Here is a 24,557-nt window from a genome sequence, read left to right as displayed (position 1 = left end):
TTGGTGGTCAGTGAGAGGAGCATAGTTCCCATTGAAATACTGGTCAGTTTGTTGATTTAAATTTACTTGTTCTTTATTTTAAATATTGTATTTGTTCCCGTTTTGTTTTTTTACTTTAAAATAAGATATGTGCAGTGTGCATAGGGATTTGTTCATAGTTTTTTTTATAGTCTGGCCCTCCAACGGTCTGAGGGACAGTGAACTGGCCCCCTGTGTAAAAAGTTTGGGGACCCCTGGCCTAGAGTGTGCAAGTCCTGGGTTTGATTCCCGGTCAAGTCACACAGGAGAAGCGCCCATCTGCTTCTCCACTCTTTCCCCCCCTTCCTGTCCCACAGCATGGCTCAAATGGTTCGAGCAAAGTTGGCCCCTTGCACTGAGGATGGCTCCATGGCCTCAGCCTCAGGTGCTAAAATAGTTCAGATGCCAAGCAACGGAGCTGCAGCCCAGTTGGGCAGAGCATTGCTACTGGGTGGATCCTGGTCAGAGTGCATGTGGGATTCTGTCTCTGTCTCTTCACCTCTAATTTAATTTAAAAAAATAAAAGAAATGGGACTGTCAAACAATTTTCATATATGTAGGCAATCTGTGGTTTCAGAAAGCTACTTAGTTTTTTAACTAGAATTTTTTTTTTTTTTTGGTGAAGGGTAATTTATACTATAGACATGGTGGAAATACTTACTCATACAAAATATTAAAGTAAAAAGTAGTTTTGCTCTTTATCTTTTTTTGTTGTTCCTTTCTCTTGACTAACATTTTTATCTGTTAGTACTTTTTGCCCAAATTTTTAAAAAGTGCTTTGTTTTAATGTCAGAAATTATACGATAAAACAATGAAAATAATTTCTTTTCATTATCACTACCCTTGTGTACAAACCCGAAGAGTTGTTCTTCATATTTAGTGAGAACCTTGTTCTTGTTTTAATAACATTGGTCAGGTTCATGAGACTAGTTTTAACCACTGAAAGTATTATAGTGACTGAAATAATGAAGATTGTGTCTAGAAAATAAATACTTCTGTGGACCTTCCAGTGTCTGTCACAGGATGGAATGGCTGTTTCATGAAGCAGTACTATCTGGAATATGCCTTACATTTTCTTAATAGCCGGTGGCAGAGTAGGAAATAGAAGACACTGTGTAGAAAGATGCTTGTTTATATTAGATGGTAAGAAAAATTCATATTTATGGTGAAATTGTACAAAGTGTGCTAATAAATATATTCGTAGAAGATGTGCTTGATGATAATTATTAGCTCATGCATTAGGATTTTCACTGTCATGGTTTAAGCACCATTTCACATATACCTGTAAATTGGCAGTCATGCATTCATAATGGAGGTTGATGTGATTAGCTTGCCAATGTCCAGAAGAAATTACGTTTATTAATGAATACATAAAAATCTCTTTTTTGAGCTTTAGTAGGGGTTATGACTCAGAATCTTAATTTTAATGAGTTAATGCTTTGTTAACAAACTATTAATGTAGTTAATTCTGATACTGTTATGTTAATTGGTTTATTAATAAACAGATTTTTTATTTTCTTAATATAAGGATTAATGGCTTTTAATTCAAACTAAACTTATGCTGATAAACTTGCATTTTATATCAGGCAATATTTTAAAAAGCAAAGCTTAGTGTAATTTTTATTAGTATGTTTTAGATACCATTAAGGCATTTTATTTTGGCCTATAATCAGCCTCCTAGGGTGTAATGATTCATGCATTTCAATTACAAATTTAATTTTCACTGTTGGGTTTGTTTTTTGTTTTTGAAAACAAAATTTCCTACCTTCTGTGTGCCGGATTTTCTCAAATACTGGCTTAGACCAGCTGGTCTCTTTGGCAGCCTGGTGCTGGCTCCCAAGTTGACTCCTGTGCCCTGACTGTTGTGGTTCCTGCAGGGCTCTGCTTGGGCCGTTGCCCAGGGCCCTCGCCTCCGTCGTCCCGCCCTGTTCTTCGGGTCCTGCAGGCCCCCAGGTTCTGTCCGTCACTGCCCTTCTCTGCATTGCACAGCTTTCCCTGTCAGTTATGCTATCTGTTGTTTTTTTGTTTTGTTTTGTTTTGTTTTGTTTTTTGTATTTTTCTGAAGCTGGAAACGGGGAGAGACAGTCAGACAGACTCCCGCATGCGCCTGACGGGGATCCACCCGGCACGCCCACCGGGGCGATGCTCTGCCCCTCCGGGGTGTCGCTCTGCTGCGACCAGAGCCACTCTAGTGCCTGGGGCAGAGGCCAAGGAGCCATCCCCAGCGCCCGGGCCATCTTTGCTCCAATGGAGCCTCGGCTGCGGGAGAGGAAGAGAGAGACAGAGAGGAAGGGGGGGGGGTGGAGAAGCAGATGGGCGCTTCTCCTGTGTGCCCTGGCCGGAAATCGAACCCGGGACTTCTGAACGCCAGGCCGACGCTCCACCACTGAGCCAACCGGCCAGGACCTGCTATCTGTTGTTTTAGTTATTTCTTATCTATGTCTCAACAAAATTGTTCTTAGAGAAGCTAGCATGATGTTGGCCACAGAGGCAATAAATGCTGGTATTGTACTGCTTTAGTTAATTATCTTCTGTGGGCAAATTGAAAAACATTTGAAGAAAGTATGGGTCTAATGTTGATAGCTATGCATTCACTCTGCTCACAGCAGGTCCTGCTTTGTTGTCTCCCTTCACAACAGTCATTACAGCTCAAAGACGTGAGCAAAGGCATCCAGCTGGATTTGGAACTGCTCAAGTTTTTCATTGATTGAATCCCCTAATTTCATTGACAGTTGTGGTCCCAAATTAAATGACCTTTTGGTACTCCTAGGGCTTTGGAAGTTAATCTTCCCTCTTGTCACCTGAAGCCTGTGTGATGATGGAACTGAGCATGCTACAGCAGGGTGGGGTCAAGTGCCCCCGGGAAGCTCAGCCCTGGAAGGCACACTTCTGTGTCCTAGAAAGTCTCTTCTTTCAGGAAAGACCTCTGAGCTGATCGTTATATTTACAGTCATTTCTGAAGTCAACTTAAGCACACATTAAATTCACTTGTCTTGGAAGAAGACTTCATCTGTACAAACAAGATGATCAAGTTGTGATCATTTTAAAAAGTTTTATATATTCTGAATTTGATGGCTGATGAAAATTTCATAACTTATAATGGTTAAATATTATTACTTCTAAAACTCATCTAACTGGTTGAATTGCAAAACTAGAACTTAACATGTATTAATCTATATTTCCTATAGAGAACAGAATATTAAAATTAAGGAGGAAGTAATTAAATGTTGTATATATCCACAAGATATTTGCTAACACATACTATGCTCTTTTGTTTTGCTTTTTTGCTTTAGGTGATTGAAGACAACACTGGAGTCCGCCGGGTGGTGGTCACACCTCAGTCTCCAGAGTGTTACCCCCCAAGTTACCCCTCAGCTATGTCTCCAACCCATCACCTACCCCCCTACTTGACTCACCACCCGCATTTTATTCATAACTCACACACGGCTTACTACCCACCTGTGACCGGACCTGGAGATATGCCGCCTCAGTTTTTCCCTCAGCATCACCTTCCCCCGGCACTGTACGGTGAGCAAGGTGAGTGGGTTGTGCCGGCGCCGGCAGCTGTTGAAGCTGATGGCAGTACCTAAGAGAGCCTGAGAGCCCTTTGTTTGTGCTGTAACAGGCATGGCACAGGAAGGTCCATCTATCTGATGTGTGAAGCTCTTAGAAAATTCCTAGCTTCCTTTGTTCTGAATTGTGCCGTTCAAAAATTACTTAATGGGTTGCAGCTCTTTCTCTCTTTATATTTTCCAAAATCTGCCTCCCTATTTTATCCCCCAAAGAGCAGGGACTGGGATAGCCATTTGTTGTTTTATAAAAGAGGCAGTTAACATATTTTCATGTGAGAGCGGCCTGAGGCCACCGCAGCACATCATTTCGTAGATGTCCACGTAGTCTAGCAGTAAAAGGGAAGTTAATTAGGGTTGTACCTCATTTTTAAAGATAGAAGACTGCTGGTCTTAGTAAGTTTTGAATTTCCTGGATGCTGTCTGTTGTAATCTTGACTGAACTCAGAATGTACTCGCTGCTGATGAACCCTGTTTTTAGTTTAAGGATACCCATTAGTGCAGCCACAATTTCACTGGTTGTTAGGCAGATACTCTGAAATGAAAAAGTCTCAGAATACCAACATTGTGTCTTTTTGCCTGACCGTAGTACGCAGTGGATAGAGCATTGACACGAGATGCTGAGGTTCTGGTTTCAAAACCCCAAGGTCACTGGCTTGAGCACAGGTTCATCGGCTTGAGATCAGGCTCACCAGCTTGAGCGTGGGATCATCACCATGAGCCCATGGTCACTGGCTTAAGGCCCAAGGTTGCTGGCTTGAGCCAAGGGGTCACTGGCTCAGCTTGAGCCCCCTGTTCAAGGCACAGATGAGAAGCAATCAATAAACAAAATGATGCAACTGTGTGAGTTGATGCTTATCTTTTTCCTTCTCTTTCTCAAAAAAAACCCCACAAAAATAAAACAAAAAATACCAAAAAGCCAGCCATTGTATCTTTTTAGTCTCGGGCTTGGTATTGGTTTAGTCTAAAGCCCTTTTCCATCCTAAGAAACCAGATAAGTGAGAGTAAAAATTAGACTTTAACCTTTAGTACTTTGCAAATGACTTTCTTAAGTCAGAATATGAATGGAAGCATTTTATTACTTCAAACATTTATTATGTTGGTTCAGATAAATTGTATGAGAAATACCTGCTATAATTACCACCTTACTTTCTCTTATCAATTATACATACATTTTTCCCCCTCTATGTTAAAGAAATTGTCCAAGTAAATTTTTTTTTTTTTTTTGTATTTTTCTGAAGCTGGAAATGGGGAGAGACAGTCAGACTCCCGCATGCGCCCGACCGGGACCCACCCGGCACGCCCACCAGGGGGCGATGCTCTGCCCCTCCGGGGGTCGCGACCAGAGCCACTCTAGCGCCTGGGGCAGAGGCCAAGGAGCCATCCCCAGCGCCCGGGCCATCTTTGCTCCAATGGAGCCTCAGCTGCGGGAGGGGAAGAGAGAGACAGAGAGGAAGGAGAGGGGGAGGGGTGGAGAAGCAGATGGGCGCTTCTCCTGTGTACCCTGGCCGGGAATTGAACCCGGGACTTCTGCACGCCAGGCCGACGCTCTACCACTGAGCCAACCGGCCAGGGCCTGTCCAAGTAAAAATTTAAGATGGATATTTTAAGTGAAATTTTCTCATATAACTTAGGGATGAAATTTGACTAATTTTTCTTTTATTTTCGTAGTTAGAAATATGGTAAAATTTAGAAGAATTAAGTGCTATCATGATGGTATATGGAGAGATGATAGCAAAAGATGAAATTAATAGTTTGATTTCATAGAGGTGTCTATAACTTCCTATTAATAGTGACAGAATACCCCAAAATATCAGATGAATGGGCACATTCCATAAAAACATTTGGATAAAAAGTGAAAAACAGTTAACTGTCGTTTTAAAAAAGTATTCAGTGTTTTGACACCGTATACATACATTAAACATTTGCGCATTTGTCAGAGTTCTCTGGTTAGGTGTGAGCTTAATGAGGGGAAAAGCCTTGGCTAATGACTCATTGCTCGGTGAGTGGCCTGCCTTATTTTCGCAGTCTGTTAGTAGTACGCTGTGTAGTTACTAGTTTGTAAATGGTGTACTATGCAATTTTAGACAACAGTATGATTTAAATCATTATTAGAATTAACCAAAAGAAATATTGTGTGTTCATTTCATAGAGAATTTTGTTTTAATTTTATTTAAATAGCACAAAGCAATAATGTACAAATACCAGTGCCTTCATTGATTTCAAATTAAAGAAAGCAATAGAACAAAATTTCTTTGCATTAATAAAGAAAACCGTATATATTCTTACCTTAGTTCTCAATGTGCATACCTAAAAGAAATTTAAACATTTAATTTCCCAAATTTACAAGAGCTTAAAAATTTCTTGACGTTTTAAAAGATTATTTCATTAGTACCCATGGTGAGTATTTTAGATCTCAAGTGTAATGCATTGTGATACTTAAAATATTTATTGTTCTTAATATCTGAATATACTTTTAATTGACTTAAATTTAAAATAATGTCCCTTCTTTTCTAGATCATGTGATTATTTTGCAGGCTCTCATTTCTTTTGAGCCACTTAAAAATATGTATAGTGAAGCCAGGTGACATTCTTAGTTTGTCTTGCCTCTAGATTGCTCCAATGTAAAAATTTGAGACCATAGCATATGATGTTTGGCACTAGGTTTAAGAGGTGGTTTATGTTTACCCCTGCAATTTCTCCTTGAATATTTACCCTGATTCTGTGAGCTTTGACTCTTTTTCATGGAAATTTGTCATCTCCTCATTTTAGCAAGTTTTGTTCAAATGTTGGCTATTTTAGATGCCACAAATAACTGCATATGTCCCTGTGGCCATATACTTTCTAATAGAAATGCTGTTCTGTCTATAAGGATGACTATTACTTTTAAGTATCTTCAGTCTAAGAGCACATTTAAGGGGTATTTTATTCTAACTTTTTGTGTATTGCGACAACTGAAAAAACATTTTAACAGGTAATTTTAATCAGAATATAAACTCTTTTTAAACAGTGATTTTGTCTTCTTCAGTATAATAATTTCTGGAACATTGCTATACAAGCAGCATTGTTTTTAATGGTTAATTATTCCTTGATTGATTAGAAGCAAATGAGTATATTCTTAAAAATATTTTTATATTGTATTTAGTAAGATTTAAAAAGTATTTCTTAGAAATCAGGTCATTTAATCATTTAATAATATATTACTGAAAATATAGCCTGACCTGTGATGGCAGAATGGATAAAACCATGACCTGGAATGCTGAAGTCGCTGGTTTGAAACCCTGGGCTTGCCTGGTCAAGGCACATATGTGAAACAACTGCTATAAGTTAATGCTTCCCATTCCTCCCCTGCCACCTCTCTCTTTCTCTATCCTCTCTTTAAAATCAATAAATAAAATCTTTAAAAACAATAAGAAGAATAGAAAATGTAGACTGAGCTTGCATTTGTCATAATCATCCATTTTAGAAATTATACCACTCTATGGAATGTCAAGCTACATTACCCGAGAAGACCAGTATAGCAAGCCTCCACACAAAAAACTGAAAGACCGCCAGATTGACCGCCAGAATCGCCTCAACAGCCCACCCTCTTCTATCTACAAAAGCAACTGCACAACCGTGTACAATGGCTATGGGAAAGGCCACAGCGGTGGAGGCGGTGGAGGTGGAGGTGGCGGCAGCGGTGGTGGGCCAGGAATTAAGAAAACTGAGCGTAGAGCAAGAAGCAGTCCGAAGTCGAATGATTCTGACTTGCAAGGTAATGTGCAAAGATGTTTGTCCTGGGATTGAATTATCAAGACGGGGTCATCGTCAAAGAAACATCTTTTATGTAAGAGTGTTATTTCATGGTAGTTGGTCTTTTTACTAGGAATCATTGGTTAGACCTCTGATCTTTTTCTTAATAGGGACAAAATATAGCATCAGCTCTCTTTTATTAACACTTCATGGCAGAAATATTTTTTGGTTACATATGCCAGGTAACATTCTAGTTAATCTCGGTAACATATCTGAAAGTGTTTCAATGTTACCCTATTTCAGTTGTTTTGCTCTAAGTAGAGAGATGGGGAAGAGATCCAAAGTAAAACAATCTTTCTAAGATGTATAGGGTTAGTTTAAGTCTCAAAAGAATTATACATCATAAAACCAGATGTAGTTCTGTGCTGTCCTGAAATTTATCATGGTAACAAATATATAATATTTATAAATTCTGATATAATTATTTATATATCTTGGTTTTATAAATTATTCTTATAATTATATCAAATATATCAAAGAATATATTTATATATTCTTATATTCTTACAATTATAAATATATAATATTATATATATAAATATATAATATTATATATTTCTGTTTAGTTTTAGACATCAGTTACTGTTTAATGCCGCCTTTGGCATCCTGAATGAACTATTGATAGACCCAGAATGAGATGGAAGAATTAGGATCACCACACATTACAGAGAGCCATCCACTCAAAAGGGCATGTGCTTTTTTGCAGATTAATCCTGTAGCTGTAGGTCAGTTAATTTGGGAAAGAAGGTATATGTGTTTTAAATTAATTTAATAGGTAAGATTTAGAGAAAACCTATTCTAATGACACAGGAGTTAAAAACAGAGACTTTTTGCATAGGCATATATAGTGGACTAAATGAAGCAAAAAAAGGTAACATTTTGATAAGCTAGGTGAATTTACAGATATAATAAAGACACAAGCAATCATAAAAGACTAGGTAAGAACCGATTATAATATTCACTAAATATACCACTTCCTTACTGGACTGTAACCAGGTAGGAACGGTGTGTACTTGAGAATCTGTGTGTGAATGACAAAGACAGAGGTTATGTATTTTTGGAGAGTGTAGAGAAGATGAGCCTTTGTTGGAGCAGAGGAAAACTTGGTGAAACCAGATGTTGGCATCAACATTTGCCCTCATATTACTTAAATGACTGAACTGTACTATAAAAAAGAATAGTAAGATAACAGTGAAAAGTGAACAGTAATTTCTCTGAATGAAATGTATTATAGGTTCTTTTAATTTTGTTCTTCATTCTTAATTTTCCAGGTTTTATGAATTATTCTTATAATTATATCAAGCATTATTCTTATACTTATTAAACAAAATAAACAAGTGTACAGAAGAGACCTTTAAATAGTTCTTAAGGCAAAGTGTTCTATTTACCATTTGAAATAAATTTTTAGTCAAATGATACATTTCTAAGTTTGAAATTATATTCCTAGTGATGTTATAATTATATTCCTAGTGATAATATATAAATTATTTTTCTAGTGATGTTATAATTTTTAACCTTGGACTTATAATAAAATTAACACAATAAAATTAGAAAGGTTTCCTCAGGAGAATTTTAGTTCATAAAAGAGAAAAACAGAATGTATACGCTCTCTTCAGAGAGCATGTGGGGTTTGAACTGCCTCATCACTTGACTTACTCTTTACTACTTTTTGCCCTGCCTTCCACCAAAAATGATTACATACATACAGGGGCAGATAAAACAAACTGGAGTAAGACTTAAGGGGCAAAGAGATAACAAGTGAAGAAAAATCAGGTGAAGCAGGATTGAAGTAGCACATAAATTTCATATCTGGCAAAAGTAAATACCTTCCTTGTATGTGTGTTTATTTTAGATCACATATGCCTAATAGCGTATGCTTCTCTATCTTTTAATGTTCTCAAGAGCTGTGAGAAATGAAATAGATTTGCATTGAAATCTGTACTAAAGTGTTTGCTAACATGTGTTTACAGGCATTTTGGCATTTTACTTTATCAGAGTGTAATTATTTTGAGTACCTTAAGCTCCTTGCTATTGTTTAGAAAACATGTTATTGTGTTCATACAGTGAGATCACTTTTGCTGTGGGTTTCTGGGAATGTGTGTTTCACAATGAAAAGAGCTGGAAAATATACTTTATCTCAGCTTTAGTTTGAACTTGCTCTATTGACCCCTTTTTAAAACTGCTTTAAAAAACAGTGTATTAAATAAATATCTGAGGAAACTGAGGACAAAGAAGATGAAGACATTTTGTGCATGCCTCCTAAAAACCTCTGAAAGTGCTACTACTGTCCACGTGGATCAGCCATGAAATAGAGTTCAATGAAGTATTATTTTGTGTATGCTAGCTCATTTCAGTAAGGATCTGAGAGGTTTATATGTCGGATAAAAAAATAAGTATCCATTTACCCAAATGCATTGAAAACTATGTTTTGATTGGAATCTGCACACAAATGTTTAATAGCAGCTTTATTCATAACTGCTAAAACTTGGAAGCAACCAAGATGTTCTTCAGTAAGTGAATGGATAAGTAAGTTGTGATACATCCAGACAATAGAGTATTACTTAGTCCTAGAAAGACAGGGAGGCACCTTTAATGCTTATTACTAAGTGAAACAAGCCACACTTAAAAGTCTACATCCTGTATGATTTCAACTATATTATAGGAAAAGGCAAAATGATGGAGGCATATTTTAGATTCCACATATGAGTGAAATCATATAGTATTTGTCTCACTTATGCCACTTAGCAAAATATGCTCTAGGTCAATCAAATGGCAAGATTTCATTTTTTGTGTGTGGCTGAGTAATATTATCATTCTGTATATGTACCACATCTTTATCCATTCATCTATTGATGGACATGTTGGTTGCTTCCATATTGATAAAAACAGTCACAGGGGTGTAAACTGCAGCATCGGGAATGTAGTCTTGTCATGCCTACCTTTTTCCTCAACCCTAGCAACTACAAATATTGATAATGTCACCACAATACTTTTTAATAATGAAAAAAAATTTAATTATAGTTATTTATAGTTGACATACAATAACTATGTATAATGTCAGATGGGTACTAGACTTATTCAGGTGATTATAAGTTATATAAATGTCTAATTACTATGTTATATATCTAAACCTAATATAATAGTGTATGTCAACTATAATTAAAATTTTTAATTATTAAAAAATACTGTGGTGACATCATCAACATTTGTAGTTGCTAGGGGTGAGGAGGGAGGGAAGAATGACAAGACAGAGCACCACGGACTTCTAGGGCAGTGAAACTACTGTATGTGCTCTAACAGTGGATGCGTGTCATTAAATGTGTGTCAGAGCCAAGAATGTACACACCAAGGGCTTTGTAAACCAGAGACATTGGTGATGGTGAGTGTCAGTGCAGGTGCGTCAGTCTGTGATAAGTGCACCGGCTCTGGTTTGGGATTTCTGTGGGTGGGACAGGCTGTGTGGGGGGGGACAGGTGTGTTTGGGCATGCTCTGTACCTTCTCTTCAGCTTTGCTGCGAACCTAAAACTGTTTTAAAAACAGCGTATTAAGTAAATATCTGAGGAAACTGAGGACAAAGAAGATGAAGACATTAGTAAGTTTGTACATAGAAGAACCCTATCAAACTGCTAATGTAGGCCATGCTGGGGGAGGCTTTGAGCCTCCTGGTTGAAGAAGCAAACAGGGAAACATGAATCGTGTAGAGTAGGTGAACAAAAGCACCTCTTATTCTGTTGTGTTGTTCATCCTTCAGTCTTGTGTCTTCAGAATTTAGTTCTTGGCTGTAAAGAATCCCAAAGGTTTTTTTTGCCTCACTGTAAATGGGGACGTGCTCCCAGAGTATCTTTGAATTTATTATGGCTGACTTCTATACCCAGGAAAGAGGTCTTGTACATAATTCTCAAGTGTATGACGCCATCTGATTGATAATAATACTAGTGTGATTGATCTGTTTCCATTCATATGTGGTTTGCACAAGAAAAGGCTGTAGACTTAACCATGACATGTGGCTTGTGGTATTTTCTACATTCTGCCTAGGTTAAGATGTGCACATTTTCAGAGGCCAGCCTTTTTGCCACTTACAAAAAAAAAGGACAGATGTTAACAAAAAAGGGGCAAACTATAAATTTGTACTTGGTCTGTGATAAAACTAAATACACGTGAAGAAGCAAACAACTTTATGTTAATCAGGACAAGTAAATAACGTTAAAAAGATGGAGATAGATTAAGTACTCTTTTGCATCCTCCTTCTCTGTTAACTCTACTTCAGAAATACTGATGGAACTTCAGAAAAGATTCCTAAAATTTATTTTAGACCTCCTCAAATCAGAATGTCTTCATCTGGGTCTGGCTTCACGGTGTTTGTTTTTTAAATCAAATCTCCACTGGGAGTGATGGTCAGCCAAGAGAACTTCTGTCTAATACTAAGGATGGTTATAGAAGGCGTGGTTCACAATATCATACTGTATGATGTAGGAACTTAGTATAACTAACCATTCTTACTTACTTCCTAGAACTGTGCCTGGCAGATAGTATGCACTCAGTAAATATTTGTGGAATGAATCCTGTATTCTTAATTGCTTTGTTTTCCAGAATTGGCCTTTTATTTGAACACGTAGTTATCGTACCATTTCCTCTTCTAGAACAAATTGCTGCATTTCTCAAGGATAGAGCCTCTCCTTTCATTTACGATTACCTTCAGGAAAACAGCCGAGGCGGTGCTCCCAGGGAAATGGAGGATTCCTGTTTCCTTGCGCTAACTCTCCGGAGTTAATGGTGCCATGTGGGTAGGAAACAGTTGGGGCTTTGGTATCAGACATCGGGCTTTGTCACTTGCTGTTTGCAGTATTCCCTGCATCTCTGTACTTTCATCTGTAAAATGGGTATTTTAATTCCTATTATTAAATATTAAAAAGAGCCTAGCTTAGTTCTTCACACCTCAGTATAGTGCTCATCCTTGTTACTTGACATTCTTATTGTCTGCCTCCTATAATCTTGATCAACTCTCAGTCAAGTGATCCCCTTCTCAAGACAGGTATCTCCTGCACTCCACGTGATGGCCTTCCCTCTGCCCTTTGTGCCCTTCCCTTGGAAGGCATGGCTTCCTTTTGTTGAAACCCATCTTGCGTTTTGAAAGGTAAACTCAGACCACTTCTGGACCACCCCTTCTGAAAGTCTCATTCAGGCTGTCTGGGAGGTTGCTCTGAGAGCCACCTCAGCCAGGTGCCAGATATCCCCTGCCCTCCCAGGCCTCACTGCGGGACACGGACAGCTCTGCGTGAGAGAGTGCTCCCGCTGCCCTCTCGGGGCACCCCTTTTCACGGACCCCGTCTTTGGTGTCTTCTCATACATTCTTTAGAAGCTCAAGTTATGATTTCCTTCCTTCAGAGTGATCCATAGTAGATCTTCCAGAAGACCGATCACTTTATTTATTTATTTAGGACCAATCACTTTATGTGATGAGATAGATGTGTGATAGTCTGTTTTCTTTTCCATCCCTTCCTCTGTCTTATAACTGTCTGCAGCTACATGGGATCTGAACATACCATTCCCTCTGTTCTGAACCTCCATGGTGGACCCCAGTGTCCAAGGAATAAATTCAAACTGCTTACTGTGGCACCTGCTAGTCTCCTAAAGTACGTTAGGATCTGCCCACACTCAGGTGCTCAAAGTTTTGTTCAATTTCATGAATATGCTTCATTCTTTCTTCTTGACCCATCCTTCTAGTCCCACTGCCTAGCAAACTCTCTTTTTTAAGGACCAGCTCAGATATCACTTCCTCTGTGAAGCCTGCCTGTCTCCCCAACGCATATTAATATAGAGAAAAAATACTTCAAGAATTTTTCTCCTTTTTACAGCATTTGATTTTAGATCAGTCCTTGGGCACTAAGTTTGTAATTGTTCAGGGATAGGAATGGAAAATATTGTCCTCATGTGCAGATTGTTGTGCAAGAGCTGGGCCTTGATCCTGTTCTGTGACCAAAACCCAGTTATGATTGTCCCACTGCCTTTCATCACAGAGGCTTAGGAAGCTTTTGCTGCGCTTTTTTTTGAGAGGGAAGTCAATTCTTCCATTTCATTCTGGGTGAAAACTAATTGTATGATGTTAAGGAGGTTACCCAGTTGGATCCAGGTATGGTACTGAAATTTCCCATTTTCAACCAGAGTTAAGAGTCCCTGTGTCATGTATTCTCAGGAGGGAGAATAAAGTTATCTGCTAGAAAGGATTATGTGAAATTAGAGTGAAAAATCAAAACTTTGGTGAGGATCTGCTGGTGGTAAGAGAGCCTTGTTTGTGCTGCTAGCATATAGGTTGTAGCTTATTTGAAGACCTCTAGAACTTACAGTGCCATGTGGGAAGAACTGGCACCAAATGGCAGGAACTCCAAATGTAGAAGAATGAAGATACAGCGTACTTTTGGCATTTGACCTTTAGAATTGTTGAGAACTCCAAGATTCAGTTATATTTCAAACGAAACCCTACCACACACAGTCATAATTTCTGATTGTCACACTGGAAGTGGTGACGGAAGTGTTGTTTTGCGCTGTTCTCCTGAGACCACCAGTTGCCTCTGACTGAGCTGTGCTTCTTTTTCTTTTAAATTAATTTATTTATTTTGTGACAGAGACAGAGAGAGGAACAGACAGAATGGAAAGGAGAGAGATGAGAAGCATCAATTCTTGAAGCATCAATTCGTTGTTGCGGCTCCTTAGTTTCTCAGTGATTCCTTTCTCATATGTGCCTTGACGGGGCGGGGGGGGGGCTACAGCAGACCAAGTGACCCCTTGCTCAAGCCAGCATCCTTGGGTTCAAGCTGGTGAGCCTTGCTCAAACCAGATGAACCCACACTCAAACTGGCAACATCGGGGTCTTGAACCTGGGTCCTCTACATTCCAGTCCAATGCTCTATCCACTGCGCCACCACCTGGTCAGGCCGAGCTGTGCTTCTTACTGTCAGGTTTTGTATTCTCATTTCTTCTCAGGAGGTCCCTTCTGTCATTTTCCTCTTCCTACATTTTGCTATCATTGCTCGGAACTAGAATATGGCCCCAGTATCTGTTTACTGAAAGATCGCAAGAAAGTTGACTCATTCTGCAGACAGGAATTAATGTGGTGGTTCTGAGGCTGTGGACAGTTGTGTCCCCGCAGTCTGTCCCCAGGTGGATGGGGTGGGCTTCGGCGTGGGGTTGGTTGCATCCACCTGTGCAGGGCTGACAGTGTTCCCTTGGTTTGAAAGGACAAGCCTACTGTTAATAAGGTCTGGAATGCTCGGAGTCAAGGCAGATTTTCTTTTGGAATCTCTTGTTCTTGGCTCCCTGTAAGAGAGCACACTGCTGCTTTTCTGCTTAAAATAAGATTTCTAGTGGGGCTTCCACACGCACAGGGGCTGCTCTCTGCCCACTTGCACCCTTTCCTATCTCATGAGCTCATACCCCACCTCTGCATTCGCAGACGGTGTTTAGAGGAGAGTTTGGGTGTGGAGGGAACCGGCTTCTTCTAGTTTCCTGGAGTGTGTGCTTTCCTCACTGTATTTGCTAATGTACAGTTTCTAGATGGCTTTTTTATTATTGCTTCATCTCTTAAATCTTTGGCAATGATAAATCCTGTGTGTTTTCACCTGTCTGCAGCTGTGGATGAATCCTAAGCATGACAAAAATATCAAGAAGACAAGACAAAAATTAAAAGTGAGCTCAGGTCAGTGGAATTCACACATCTCTCTGCCAAGTACAGTTTGAAAAGTGAAAATAGTCCAAACAAGCTCAAATAACTTATTTTTTTAAAGGATAATGTAGACCCCTGGATCAAAATGCAAGAGACATTCCTTTTTGGCATGAAACTGGACAGTTAACACCTTGACTTCCATTTTAAATGGGGGCCGCCACGTTCATCTATCCCCAGTCTGGAGGCCTCTGAGTGACTTCAGACCTGCACCACTGCCTACCTTTGGGATGGGAAAGGGGACAGGCTCAGGGCACAAGGCAGTTTTCAGGAGTGTGCAGCTCATTGACCTGTGCCTTCTGACCTGGGCTTTCCTCGCTGAGGACCAGAGCTGGAGAAGTCAAACTATGAATAACTTTTTCCGTAAGACCCCCAGTATATTGATTATAATTTTCCTTAGAGAGGTGTTGACTTAACTGGTGCACAGGCACGGCTGTGGCTCAATGCAGAGGAAACCATGGCAGCCCAAACTGTTGCTAATGAGAGTGTGTAGTTGTCTTTGTCACGTTACATCGCTTATCCTGTCTTTTTGCCTTTTGTCCTTTTCCCTGTCTTTAGGTTGCAGTCTCAAATATTTTAACGACGTTAACTATGTGAATTTTTCAGCAGGCGAGATGAGGCATTTTTGTCATGTCAATTTAAGAAGTCTTAACTCATTAAGTCATATTTGAAGCTTCACATTTTTTACTTACCTATAAAAAGATGAACAATATGTGAAAAAAAGTTTTGAATTTCCTTTTGAAATGAAAGTTCACCAGAAAATTGAGGGCAGAATTTTTATTAGTTTCTACCCTATGTAGTACTTAACTTGGTGAACCCATATTATTTTCTCTGCCTTTTTACTTTCTTGGAAACTGATCATAGAGGCATTTAGACGACATGCATGTTGGTAAAATGCTTATCATCCCAAAAAACCCTTTAAATAGCAGATGCAAGTGATGACATGGTTTGTTTCTGGTACATATATAACCTTCAGTTTTACTGAATTGAAACTTTTATATGCTATTCTCTCATTTAGCTGAGTTGAGTTCTGAATTTAACTGGGTCAGAGGTCATCATCACAGACCATGCTTAGAAGCAAAATAACTTCCTAGTTAATCTCCCAAAGCTTCAGTTTCTTCCATGTATATATAAAATGGAGGTAATTAATGGTCTGTATTTCAGAAGGCTGTAATGAGTTCCTGCTACAGTTTCAGACTCTTACTAAGGACTCGTAAAATGTTACAGAGTATTGGTGAAGAAGGACCACAGTATTTTTCTGCTTAGGAGAACTTCCTCCTGTGGATCCTGTCAGCAGGACAGCCAGCCTCAGTGCTGAGAGGAAGACCTCTGTGTCTGTCAGCACTGAGGAACCTTGAGTGCCAAGGACCTGACAAGGAAGGGGTTACAAGGAACATCCAGTCCCAGAAAGTTCTCTTGGCAATTGCTATCCATAAACAATCTTAGGAATTCTGGGCAGGGATAAAATTCAGCCCTTGTTCCTCACTTCTTCTCTGCCTCCTTTATGAGCTGGATTCTCTTGTGAGGGTTGAGGAATAGTGCATGACTGGCTAGCTTGATTCTGTGTTTGAACCTGTTCAACACACCGACTGTTAACATTACTTTGTAAGATATTAAAAGTGTTGGGAAAAAGCAAAGGGGAGGAGGGGTGCTGGTTAGCTGGAAATGGCTTGGGTGAATGATGACTTCTTGATACTTATTTTACTAACACTTATATTACTTGCTATAGGGACAGTTAGTTAATCCAGATGGATGAGCTAACTAGGAAGCCCACTAAACTTCAAAGTTTAACACCTTTTCTTGTATCTCAGAAATCTTACCCTGTTGCTTCCACATTCCCTTGTTTATATTCTGTTGGTCACATACTGTGTCTGCTAACACAACTGTGGAAGTCATCTGCACAGACATGTGAGTACCGGGAGTGGATGTGCAAGAGTTGGGGTGGGGGTGGTCAGGTGGCATTGTGGACACTGGCTACCACAGTATGTAGAGTCAGAAACCATTTCTGTGAATAGTCTATCTGAAGTAGTCTCAGCATTTGTGATGGATTTTGGCTACTATACAGCTGTTACGTCAGCATTGGTTTGTCACGATCTCCTGTGAAATGGTCCTTTAGTGTCCCTACCCTACATGTAGTTGCTGTGTGTGTAGAGTCAGGGTATTGAATCTCTGGTTTTATAGGGTCAGTGTAGTGTAATAAGACAATTACAGTCATTATTGCAAATGTAATGACAGGTCATCCTTTCTGTCATGACTACTCTTGGTTTTATTTTAAAATTAATTTGCCCAACCAAAGACACTATAATATAGCAGACTGTATTACCTTGTTCCAATTTTTTGTGTTGTAATAAGACCTTGACATTCTATTAAGAATTGAGCAGAGAACACAAGTGTGAAATGGGAAAGGTCCTAGTAACAGTAGTGTTACTAGCTCATTGCTTGTGATTTACTTTTTATGAACAAAGTAAGGAGTAAAACTATCCTCATTGTTGACTATAATATTTCCTGTTTCTTTCTCTGGTGGTGAATTTACATTTTGAAAAATGTAATATCACAACTACTTTCCAACTACATCAGAAGAATGGGCTTTCCATGTCAGGGCGGTGCTCAGAATAGTGCAGGAAAGACTAGCTGATAGTGGTGGGGATGGTTGGCTTCGAGCACAGAAGGGGATTGTGACGATTCAGGAAGACTGGAAAATAAGGAGGCGGGAGAGAAATGAGAAGGGCCTCAGAAGAATGATACCTTGAAATAAAAGGAAGTGGCAAAATAGCAAAACAAGTAGAATGAAAGGAGCAAATACAGTGAGCAGGGAAGGTAAGATGAACTGTGGAATAAAGATAATTTGGAAAAAATAAGCAGAAAATAAAAGAGGTTTCATGTTGCATTTTTCTATATTCCATTCCTCTCTCTAGGATAACATTGCCCACAGCAGTTCGGTGCAGAGGGGAAGCCTCTTTGCCTTGTTGTGGTCCATGAGCCCTTTTGTCAGCTGCTCCACTTTTAGCAAATCTCCATATGAATTAGCTTCTTACTCTTCTATTTGGACTTTCCTGACACTTATGTCTTCCTCCTGGGTTGGATTAGAGCTTCCACTGCTGGTGTACATTGATTTGTAAACAAATTAAAAAATGAGGTTTTATTAAACTTTGAAAGGAGTTAGCAGCTGATACTGAGGTATTGAGTTTTGAATAGTGATCTGTAGTTGTTAAAGTGATGCTTTAGACTTTTGATGTGCTTAAAAGCTGAATCTTTAGAACTTTATCCTCATTTATAATTTTTTGAATTGATGAGAGAGAGAGAGAGAGGAAAGAGAGATGAGAAGCATCAACTTGCAGTTGCATCAGTTTTGTTTATAGATTGCTTCTCATACCTGCCTTCCAGTGGTGGGGAGCTGGGGGATCTATCCAAGCCATGACTCCTTGTTCAAGCCTTTGCCTTTGGGCTCAAGCCAGCAACCTTGGACTTCAAGTCAGTGACCTCTGGGTTTAAGCCAGTGACCTTTGGATCATGTCGATGACCCCATGCTCAAACCAGCGACCTCAGGGTTTCAAACTGGGGAGCTCAGCGTCCCAGGTCAGTGTTCCATCCACTGCACGGCCACCAATCAAGCCTCCTCATTTTTATAATAGTTGTAACTTAAAAATTAAGAGCAAGAAAGGATTTACTTTTATCCTTGGGTCAGTGTGCCTTTGTTAAAAGCAGCCTACTTAAGTAAAGATACCGTGATTATTTCTAGGTTCCCTTACAAATTGAGGTAACTTTAAAATGCAATCACAGTTCTTTCTGAAGAGAAAAAAAGGAAGTTCTCCTTGACTTTACCTTTATATATAATAAAAAAGAATAATGATGGAATTTCTATCATATGCCCAAGCCTTGCTATGTTTACTTATTAGAACTATCTCATCAGAGCAGCATGAGGAAGTGAGAGGAGGAAGGCCTACCAACAATTTTTTTAATTTTCAAAAATGCATTTATTACTGATACTCTTAAGTCACATTGTGAACTTACATTGACCTCTTTTTCTCTATTATTTGAAAAGACACAAATTATTGTATGGAACAGTAAGATCCTTAAAACCAGGAGGGATGAAGAAACTGCCATACTTTAAGTTCACCAAGTTCCTCAAAACTACTTTAGTATCTTGCCAAGCACATTAAAAAAATATTTAGTCTTTCAGGAAGATTTATCTGTTGGTGGATGTTGCTTCAAGGAACTCTATAAGATATCAGCATCTCTTGAAAACTGGTTAAAAATCATGTGTTACTCAAATGAAAAATAATTATTGGTGCCATAATTCTTCAGCTATCAAGTGTTTTTTGTTGTTGTTTTTTTTACCTTTTAAAACACACTGATACCATTAATATTATTTACTACTCACACTATTTGTGAGAGAGAGAATGGCTTGAGTTTGATTGCAGTTTTTAACTTGAAACTATAATTTGATGTCATTGAAGATTTCCATAATTATAAACTTATTCTTCATAGATTTCACTCTCTGGGTTTTGTGGACTCGGCACCAGCTAGCATGTCGTGTGTGAGGGCAAAGCTGTCTTTATTAAGTTTGATAAGTCACTACTGAATTAGTATTTTATGAAGGAAAGTCTTTTAGGTAGTATAGATTATAGAAGCAGCAAGATTTCTTCCTGGTTTGCCTAATTCTGCAGTGGATGCATAACTGTTTTCTCAATCATTTATTCTGAATAATTTCAAGGCCAGTTGATTGCCGTCCTGTGGCCATGTTACCCATAGCTGGAGTGGGAACTACAGGGATCTTTTATACATTAGCCACTGTACTTAAGCTGTCAGAACTTCAGTTTTCTGAACTTGATCATCTTAGGGATGTTTTGTACCCAGAAAATAGAATTATCACTCATTCCCCTTTTGCTTCTATTTTATACTTTTCTTTGTTCCTTGCATTTTTATATTCTGTGATTTCTCTTTTTCTTCCCCACCTTGCGTATCAGACTTACGTGACCTGCCATACTTACTATTGCTAATACTATAAATGGACTTTTAAAATCCAGCATGTTTTATTTGTTTATTCATTTGTTCATTTACTGCTGGGGTGATTTTGTTTTGCTTTTTGGAATGGGAAGGGAACTAGGAAATGATAGTTGAGAAGAATGTTTTTAACACAAGATTTTTTTGGTCACAGCTCTCTGTTTACTTTTGAAGAAGAACCGGAAACATAAAATGATGCTCAGAAATTATCTGTAGGGTTGCTTCATAATACTGGCTAGGTCTATAGGAAACTGCTGATTTCTGCAAGGTCAAAGCAGTTGAATATTAGAAATCTTATATGCTTCAACAAGCCCCCCAAAATGACTGATAATTGACAAGAGTCTATATGATGTATGTCTCTATTCTGTTTTGTACCTGTTGCTATGGCAGAGTTAATTTTCCACCTCTTTTTCTGGTGTCAAGAAAGAGCAAGAGAAAAACAGATGATTCATCCACTGATAGGTTATTTTTCAGGCAGCATTTAATAAATGGGGAACAGCAGACAGTTAGTTATGCATGTAAGGCAGATATACTAGATTTTATAAAGTTACCAAGGAATAAAATGAGCTAAGGTTACAGTGCTCAAGATGTTTACTTGAAATGGTGGCTAGAATCATATTAATTAATGTTGGTGAACGAGACACCAAAATGGAAACTAAACCATTCCTAGACAAGTGGTAATCATAGGTGACAGTTATGTTAATTATACTTTATTTAGGTGGCAGTTTCTTTATGGAAAATTACTTTTTTTTTTCCAAGAGAAATTTGAGGCATTTGAGAATTAACTTTTGTGGAAACTTGTGTGTAATTTTTCAACTTTATCTAATTTTATAAGTCTTCAGGGAATATTTCAGGCCTGGATTTATGGACACTCTTTTAGTAGTATCTGTTACCAAAAGATCATTCTCCCATCAGGCTAATTGGAAAGCATCTTTCTCCTGCACTGTTGTGAGCAGATGTTCCCTCAGCATTTTTGACCCATTTTAAAGCACAAAATGGGAAAACACAGGAAATCAAAAGAAACGGATCGGCATTAATTTCTGTGACTAGGAAACTGCATTTGAGCAGGGGTAAATGTCCATATTCTCTCTCTATTACTCCTGTGCTAAACTTGGGATAACACAGTATGTGCATGGCCTAATCACTGTCAGAACCCAAAACTTCAATCAATTTCAGTTTTATGATACTAGGAGAATGGGTTAAAAATAAGAGTTTATGATAAACTCTAGGATGGTCCCAACATGTAGTAAGAACTCAGTTCATTTAATTTGACTTTGATTTTCTTTGCTGTCTCTATTCATACTGAAATGACTACTGTGCATGAAGAGGTTGTTCGCACAACAGAGCACACCTCTGATAGGCTGTGTATTAGTTTCCTGTGATCAGTAAATTACCACAAAGTCATGGATTTAAACAACAGAAAGCTGACCCTAGCCAGTTGGCTCATTGGATAGAGCATCGTCCCAGGTTCGATTCCTGGTCAGGACACACAGGAGAAGTTAACCATCTGCTTCTCTCCCTTTACCTCTTCACTTTTCTCTCTCTTCCCCTCTCACAGCTAGTGGCTTGGTTGGGCTGAGCATCAGCCCCAGGTGCTGAGGATAGCTCGGTTGATTAGAGCATCGGCCCCAGATGGGGGTTTCCAGGTGGATCCCAGTTGGGGCACATGCAGGAGTCTGTCTCCCTATCTCCCTTCCTCTGACTTAAAAAATAAACAACAGAAAGTTATTCCCTTATAGAAGCAGACAGAATCTGGAGAATATAGTCTTGAAAGTCAAAAGTCCAAAATCAGGGTCTCTGGGCTGAAGTCATGGTGTTGTTGCTGGGTCAGGTTCCTCCCAGCTGCTCAGGGAAGATCCTGTCCCTCACCTTCTCCAGCCTCTGCTTGTGGCTGCATCATTCCCTTTTCGAGACGAGCATCTTCAGATCTCTTTGTGCTCCATCTTCACACTGCTTTCTCCTCTGTTCATGTCACAGCTACCTCCTTATAAGAATGCATATGATTTCATGAAAGGCCCACTCAGACAATCCAGGATCATTTTCCCCTCAGCATTCTTAATCACATCTCCAGAAACTTTGCCATGTTAGATAATATTCTCAGGTTCCAGGCCTTCGCGGCCATTTCCTGCCTACTGAAGACTACTTACAGTGTCTTCAATCTTGAAACCTGGCCAGAGCCAGCCCACTGAGCTGCGTGGTGTTCTGGGTCTGATTGGTATATTACTTCACCTTGCCAGCATCTGCCACAGGCTTTTCAGTGAGGTGCAGTTCATACGAACAGATAAAGCAGCACCCAGTACCTCTCTAGTAGTAACCTCGGGAAAGAATCATTGAGCAGAGTCACTTCCTCTCTTTATGGAGGCAGTTTGCATCAAGGAAATCTCTGCACAGTAAATTAAGCTCATTGAGGCAAGTCAAACGACTACTGTAACAATCGTTCACTTTTAACTCTGGAAATAAAAGTGAGCATATCATGGACTTGCATGTGTAACACATGTAAAATGATGGATGTGTAGTTTCAGATGTATTTAATGGAAGTTAAAAAGCAGGATCTGTGTAATTCCTTTCAAGAGATGAATAGTAGAGTTCATGGTACTTCCCAAAAAGAAGTAAAAGGAATCTATCTAATTTGGAATATATGTTATTTTCAAAGAAGAAACTAAGATCATTTTCACCTAGCATGAGATAAGACTCACAAAGCTTTTAAAATAATTAATTCTTAATGAGTCTAGTGATTCTATAATAATTAATAGTTAATTGTTATAGAATTAGTCCAGGAAAACTCCATAAAAGCTGCTGCGTGTTAGCCGCTGCCTGGATAGCTGATGCTACAGATTGAGTGCGTGTGTTTTTCCTGATAGCTGTTAACTAGTGGGGTCTAATAATTGATTTAATTTTGGAGATGAGTTATATAGACCCTAAGGTCTCATAAAGGTGATAAATTCTAAAGCCCTGTTATCTACCTTGCAGTGTTTTTAATAATTATTGCCTGATGTAATGAAATTCTGTCTTATAAATTTTCTTTTTACCCTTGGGTGGGTGTTTGGCCTAAAACAGAAAGGCAGAAGATTTTAACTATATATATGATAGTATTTAAAATCAGTTAAGATTCTTTCCTCTTCCAGAAGTTTGTGATTTTATGAAACTGGTAGGAAACACATATCAAAGTTAAGCGTAGGTAACTTTATAGTTTAAATTTTAGTAAATCATTGCTGGATGAACAAAGTAGTCAGAACTCGGTACCTGATGTAGGTTTCAGAAGTTTCCGTGGACTATAATGGTAAGAAGTTCTAAAACAAGAGGTTGATGAGAGTAATGAAGTTGAAGTAAAAAGCCCAGATTGTGTACATGAAAAAATAAGTAAATAAAAGGAAAAAAATAGTTTGGCCAAATCTGAGAACTCAGCTGTACTGTCTAGTATCAACCAAGGTGATACAAGATCATCCATGAGAGAGGGCAGGGGGCAGGTACCATGACAACCTGTACATGTGAATCGAGAAGTGGGGAGTGAAGTCGGTCCGGTCACCTGCATCTTCCCTGTGGCCAGATTCCAGCGGTACCAGATGTGCTCGTTTAGTGGTATTGCTAGGACCTTAATAAGGGAGAAGAGAAGCTGAGGGGACCACGTCATGTTACCTCTTTAGAATAGCTTCTCCAATCTTAATTTCAATGAATTTAAAATATGAAGTCTATCTGCTTCCACCATTTAACTTTGTGCATAGTTATAAGCTTTTAGTTTTAGCTCCTTACATGTTTTTTCCATAAGAGTATCAATCACAGCATATACTATGCCCTGCCAGTTCCTTTTGAAACCAATTTAAATAAGAAAAATAAAGGACTTTGGGAAAAACTATTTAAGTATGTCTGTTAAATTGTTTTACTATTTGAGGACAGCTCTGGAGACCGAAATACGTTTTCCACTTAATAGAATTTGGCTTTTTTTGTGAGCCACAACATTCATGGAAATATGTTGAAGTCTTAAATGCAGATAATATGACTTACTGCTTTTGGTATTACTTTCTGTCTAGAGTGATGATACGGTCTACTCTACAATATATCTGATCAGCAGCATTCAAAACAAGGATGACTTCAGACTGTAATGAAGCGTGCATGTCATTGTTCACAGCTATTTTTCTGTTCTGGATTCTTTAAATTGTAGAGCAGGTATGCTACAAACTTTTGCTTTTTTATAGGAAGTCCTATTTCTTTTGGAGCAGTTTTAAGTTCACAGCAAAATTGAGGAGGTACAAAGCTTTCCCTTATACAGTGTTTGCTTTTTAATCTCTGTCTGTGCATGTGCACTTGTGTAGAGGTTTATTCCCTGAGCTCACTCTCTGCTTTAACTTTGGTTCCCTTACAAGTCACTTTCCATCCAGTAGCGAGGGGAGCTTGTTAAAAACCTTTTGTTTTCCTTTTGAACTCAGCATCAAGTGTAGACTCTTGACCCCACTTT

At 38.8% G+C, this 24,557-nt stretch overlaps 1 protein-coding gene across 5 annotated transcripts in view; it reads left to right on the top strand.

The window, feature by feature from the left end:
- FNDC3B (fibronectin type III domain containing 3B) overlaps positions 1 to 24,557 on the top strand; it is a 399,472-nt gene that overhangs the window by 227,189 nt on the left and 147,726 nt on the right. For all 5 annotated transcript variants that reach the window (XM_066240652.1, XM_066240651.1, XM_066240650.1 and 2 more), the window contains exons 5-6: positions 3,312 to 3,555; positions 7,054 to 7,344. In XM_066240652.1, the coding sequence (XP_066096749.1) occupies positions 3,312 to 3,555; positions 7,054 to 7,344 (535 nt within the window). The remainder of the gene's footprint in view (positions 1 to 3,311; positions 3,556 to 7,053; positions 7,345 to 24,557) is intronic.

The sequence above is a fragment of the Saccopteryx bilineata genome, chromosome 8, assembly GCF_036850765.1.
Source record: "Saccopteryx bilineata isolate mSacBil1 chromosome 8, mSacBil1_pri_phased_curated, whole genome shotgun sequence".
Taxonomy (NCBI): Eukaryota; Metazoa; Chordata; class Mammalia; order Chiroptera; family Emballonuridae; genus Saccopteryx; species Saccopteryx bilineata.
This window is presented reverse-complemented; position numbering and strand designations above follow the sequence as displayed.